Below are 6000 nucleotides of genomic sequence, written 5' to 3' on the forward strand. Positions count from 1 at the left end.
GGAGGCATTATGTAATTTTGCTAAAACACATCTCAAAGCTTCTACTACCACACTGCATCATATCCCACAGCTGACATTTAAATCATCCCTGAAAATTCATACACACGCAGGTCAGCTGATTCAGAAGCAAATCATTAAGCAGTAAACAAATGCATCTGATGGATTTCTTTTCCTTTGCCAGATGGAGAGCTCTAGTCACTTAACAGTTCATCAGACATTCAAAATATGAGGAAAAGTTAAAAGAGAGATGCGTTTATCTGCAGTGGCCTGAATTACACTGCATGTGGGTGGATTCGATCCTCAAAACGATCATGTCAACTAGAACATCTTAATACTTACACCAAGTGATGTGCTGTTCATCCTACAAACAGCACATATGAACCAAACTGTACGTGTTTATGAAAATGTAAGCAAGCTAATAGTAATCATGGTAGGGAATGCCTATTTATCAGGGTCATATGCCTGAACTGTGAACACCTCTACAAAGTAGAGAAATTACCACTCAATTAGCATGTTAATGTTTAAATTAACACAAACCGGCTTTTTTATTTAACCGCAACACATTCAATAAATCACTTGATCCCGAGAGGTACTATGACAACTGTTTTCATAGTCAATGTAGAAGTATATCTGTGTTTGTTTATGGGACTGAGCCCTGTTTTACAGTTCACTGGTCATGTTAGGCCACTGTCATTTGTCATGAATGTACTCAACACTTGCTAGCCAATATCACTTCAGCTATACAACTCTGTCAACTCAAGGCTGTTTGCACAACTGTGTGCGTTCCCTTGCCTTATCTTCTCCATCAGTACAAAAAGATCAAACACACCGCTTGACGAATCAATGATCATGTCTGGGAACACACACACACTCACATACAAAGACTACACACTAAATAAATGCAGCCCACATTGAGTCTGATGGTTTGTTTACAGCACTTCATTTGCGGAAACCTTGAGACATGATGATGCTTTTTAATCTACATATGGGTCAATGATGTGGTCAGGGTCTATAGGCTTTCAAACAAATCTAGTGAAATGGAAATGATACAAAAACAAGTAGAATGCACCTATGATTAACTTGTCTGCAATTTCTGAATGAAAAATGTCAACTGTCTGAACACTGTAAAATGTCACGTTAAAAGACTGTTGGCAGCTATTTTGCTTTTAAATACTATTTTAGTCCCTGTGTCAAGGTCATTAAGTTAAAGAAAAATATAGATCACATATTTTGCACAGGCCAAATAAACATCTTGATATGAGCACATTGAGTTGTGAATGGGTAGCTACTCAAGGTGCAAATGATTCTACAACTTGAAACAACAACAAAAACTTGGAACAACTAAACTGTCATCTCGAACAACAACAACAACATTTGTCGCAGCAACAGTATAGTAATGACAGGAACTGCATGTCAACAAGTGTCATTTATAAGAGACATTTACAGCTCCTCTAGCCTACATAAAAAGCCCCCAAACCATAAAAACCACAACTTCCCGATATGTCATGAATCATTTCAGCAGCCTGACAAACTCAAGTCGATATTGTTTCTCTTGTTATTCAAACAGGAGCTTCAAAATGATTCACTGTATTCCTCGAAGTGGCCTGCCAAACACTCCTGACACACTTCTGCAAGAGTGACAGCGAGCAAAATCAAAAGCCGTGACCTCCATTACGTCACTATCACTGTGTTCTGTCATCATAAACGCTCACTGGCAAACGGAACTTCTGGAATGCGACACTGTGACAACAACACCAAACACCTGTTTAACACCCTCAGAAGCGGTTATGCCATCACAGCCGTTCACAATCGTATAATGAACACACACAAAAACTTGAACCGTCGCAGCGGCCATAGACGGTCAGACGTGTTCAGAATATTTAAACTGGTTCTTACCTCGAGACGGTCCAAACTGACGAAACTGGCAATAGCAAATCCATCAATAATATCCTCCTCCTGAGAACTGGACTCGCGTCTCTTCCTCCGGGGGGGTCGCGGGGTTCTGCTCGAGGATGTCGAGCGTGGCGGAGCGTTTTTACCGGGACTTCGCTCCCGTTCGGAACCAGACGAGGGGCTTCGATTGCGGGTTTCCCCGGCGCGTGCCTCCCGTTTCCGTCCCCTCTCGCGCTGCGAACGGGATCTGCGACTCTGCTTCACTTTCCCTTCCATTTTAAAAACGGTGCGATGTCCTCCCCCCTCCCCCCCGTAAAAAAACAAAAAAGAAAAAAAAAAATGACACTTGATCACGTAAAAACCAGTCGATTCCACACAATCAATACAACACATCCATGTATAGGCTACTGAAGCCTGTAAACAATTTACAGTATGACCTTGGATGTTAAGCTCCGTAATGTGATAAACAAACAAATGTGATCCATGCAGGTTAAGGCGTGTAGCCTAATCCAAACCACGGCGTCACAGTATCGAAACGCCTCGCTTCATTTAAACAGGTGCAAAATGGCTGTTTAATTACAGTAGCGTGAATTCCACGCGCACGGCAACTTTGTTGCAACGGTATACAACAACATCAGTGTGTGTAGATACTGCAGACCGCGCGCTGGATTCATGACGCTGGCCCTGCTTTAATCTTCACCCGATTCATGACCCACTGTGCCAGAAACAAAACAAACAGGCATCCGCGTGTTTGTCAAACAATTTAAAAATAGGAACTTATTGTATCGCCAAGTTTCAGCGTGAAGAGACGCCACGAAACCATCCGAGACAACACGGTCCGCGTCAGGCTGAAAACGCTGTTATATCCCCCAAAGATCCTTCTTCAGCACACAATCCACCAAAAACAAATCATATCCAACCAGGAAAAGAGTTGGTTATCCAGCAGAGAGTAAGTTGAACGCGTCCATTCCTGAACGCTGCCCGCGCGCGCTGCGGCTGAAGGGAAAGACGTCGGCGTGTTTGTCGGAATACGTGAAGCTTCCCTAAGTGGCTTTAAAGAGACAGCGGATGATTCACATCTCCTCTTCTCTCTGTTCTTGCTCGTCAGAAATCGCACTGCGAAGTGTAAATGCTCGGAGTCTAGCAAACTGACGTACTTCCGCCACTTCTGCGATTGCCAGAGGAAGTGAGCTGGTTTATTATATTACTCCGATGAACTTATTTTTTTCGTGGCATGTCATTTGCAGGGTGTTTGTCGTCTGTCAGCGGGTGGAGAGACGCGCGGTTAGCGAGCTGTCAGCGGACAAATGCGCATCAGTGCAGTGCAGACTGCTTCAAAAGCCCACACCGAGTGTAGCCTAAACACTCACTCTCCCTTATTATAGCACACAGAGCTTGTGAAGTAGTCTGTCCACTGTTGGAGTGTAAAAGCCTTCCACCTACTTGTATGAGGCATTAAAAGGAAATTATTATTATTTTTAAAAAGAGATATCTATGTATCTACCCTATCTATCTGTCCGTCTGTCTGACTATCTATCTATCTATCTATCTATCTATTTCTGTCTGGCTATCTGTCTGTCTATCCGTCTGTCCATCTATCTATCCGTCTTTCTATCCGCCTGTCTATCTATCTGTCTGTCAGTCTGTCTATCTATCCATCTATCTATCTGTCCATCTATCCGCCTGTCTATCTGTCTGTCTGTCAGTCTATCTATCTATATCTGTCTGGCTATCTGTGTGTGTGTGTGTGTGTGTGTGTCTGTCTGTCTGTCTGTCTGTCTGTCTATCTATCTCTCTCTCTATCTATATATCTATCCATCTGTCTATCTATCTGTCAGTCTATCTATCTATCTCTCTATCTATATATCTATCCATCTGTCTATCCATCTGTCTGTCTATCTATCTATCTATCTATCTATCTATCTATCTATCTATCTATCTATCTATCTATCTAGCAGTTCAATACTTCTAACATCATAATTCATGTTCAATATTTGCTTTAGTGTTTGCACAACTGAGGCATTTTATGTGCAATCATGTCATTAAACTATTTTAAAACCGGTAAGTTCTGATTAACTGAGTATGTACACAACTCATTCATCACATTGACATGCCCAGTTTAGATATGTGGACACAAAGCTCAAGGGAGGAAACTCACGAGACTCTTCAAGCCACACTCACCACACTCAGTCCTTAGGGAAGGCATTACTATAACAGCAGGAGATAACGGAGGTCTTTGGACTCACTAAAGTGCCCATAATCACACATCACTCATTTATTCAGGGGAATCCATTATTTTCGGTTCAATTGTTGTATATGACACAAATAAAAAGAATAAAAAAATAAGGCCTCCCCAATTAATTATTTACACTTAAATGGCAGGTGGCTCATTAATAAGTCAGATGGGTTAACCATGCATATTACTGAAATGTAAATACTAACATATAATGTACCCATGTAAATAGCACACATGTTGTCACAGAATAAGTGCACTTAAAATAATATCAGTACAATTCTGTGGCATTTACTGTCATCACAATTAGTGCCGATTGTTCATTCTCGAGCACTTCTTGTAAACCTGCATTTAAGTGCACATGATGTCATGCGGCCCCAGAAACATAAACTTGGCAACAGGTCAAAGTGTGTTTTTATTTCACATCTGCAGTCTGGGTCTTAGCTCATTTTTCCATATAATAATTCAACGTTCTGTCTGCAGTTATAGGCTCTTAGACACCGTGAGGTTGCCTTAAGGCAGCAAGCGAGCATCTGTCCTTTAGAGAACACACACACACAGTCTCAAGATCATCCAAGTCTTCGAGACTTATAAATGATTTATTTTACACCCCACTCTTGCAATAATGTGCTCTGCTATCAGAACTACATCGCTGTGGGCTTGTCGAGTCTCATGACAATCAAATAAATCTATCTATCCATCCATCCATCCATACTACATAGACCCATACTATACATAGACAGAAAGAATGATATATGGAAATAAAGAACCGATCCATCCTTCCACCCATGCATGCATCCATTCCTTTCTTTCTTTCCTTCTTTCTTTATTTCTATCCATTGTTCTTCCTATCTATCTATACATCTGTCTTTCTATCTGTCCATCTATCTATCAATTTATCCACCCATCCATAGAGAGAGAAAGGACGAAAAATGAAAAAGAACGGATCCATCCACTTTCTTTCTTTCTTTCTTTCTTTCTTTCTTTCTTTCCTTCCTTCCTTCCTTCCTTCCTTCCTTCCATCCATCCATCCATCCATGCCAAGGAATTCAAGTCATCCCCTCAGCCATGTAACTATGTTCAAAATATCTTGGTTACATTTGCAAAAGGTCAAACTCTGCTGGACTGAATGGGTGAATTGGAAATGAAGAGTGTCAAGGAGGAGATAGTGGGTGTCTAAGATATATCATTATCACTGAGGAAATATAAACCGAATGTGAGATTGACTCCATTTAAAGAAAGATAGTGGAAATTATTGGAAGAGGTTTGAAGCAGAGTTTAATTTAACAGAATGCATCACCCTAAATTAGTCATTCACTGAACTGAAATGTGAAAAGGTATACAGTAAATGTCAATGTAAATGCCATTTAAAATGTGAAGACAGCTTTCTTTCTTTTTCTTTCTCTTTCTTTCACACCTTTCATTGCTTTACTCACAAACTGCATTGTTGTTTTGACTAATCTTTTCTCAAGAAAGGCACATAGTCGGGATCAGTCAAAGGCTTAGCTCAACATTTTTGAAGAAATTCAAAAATGAATTCTATTGATTTTTCGCCTCCCCGCACCTTCAAGCTAAACTAACATCCCGACAGACTGTGTTATGTCAGTTCAGCTTTTCTTTAAAGATATCTGCACAAATCAATAAGGCTTTGACTGAGAATATACAGTAGATCCCTGCGAGAAGTGTGGACAAATTCAACATACCTGGGCTTTTGATTGATTCTGTGGAACATCCTGATGCTTATCCTCTTAACAGACTGTGCGGTACTTTCTCTGATAACCATTTGTATTTTCCTTGATAACAATCTGGCAAGTCAGAGCCTGAAATCGGAGTCGGCGCAAATGTGATGACTAAACGCTGCGAGCATTTCATCC

The 6000-nt window shown here is 40.8% G+C and overlaps 1 protein-coding gene across 14 annotated transcripts in view; it reads right to left on the reverse strand.

Moving 5' to 3' along the window:
- Positions 1-3065, reverse strand: part of fbrsl1 (fibrosin-like 1) — a 308761-nt gene extending 305696 nt beyond the window's left edge. For 11 of the 14 annotated variants that reach the window (XM_084413323.1, XM_084413324.1, XM_084413321.1 and 8 more), the window contains exon 1: positions 1897-3043. In XM_084413323.1, coding sequence (XP_084269449.1) covers positions 1897-2286 — 390 coding nt within the window. In that variant the 5' untranslated portion in view covers positions 2287-3043. Of the gene's footprint in view, positions 1-1896 lie in introns of all 14 variants that reach the window. The other 3 variants (XM_084413325.1, XM_084413316.1, XM_084413317.1) reach the window with 2 other exon arrangements.
- Positions 3066-6000: the final 2935 nt, after the last annotated feature.

Source organism: Rutilus rutilus (assembly GCF_951802725.1).
Source record: "Rutilus rutilus genome assembly, chromosome: 7".
Lineage (NCBI taxonomy): Eukaryota > Metazoa > Chordata > Actinopteri > Cypriniformes > Leuciscidae > Rutilus > Rutilus rutilus.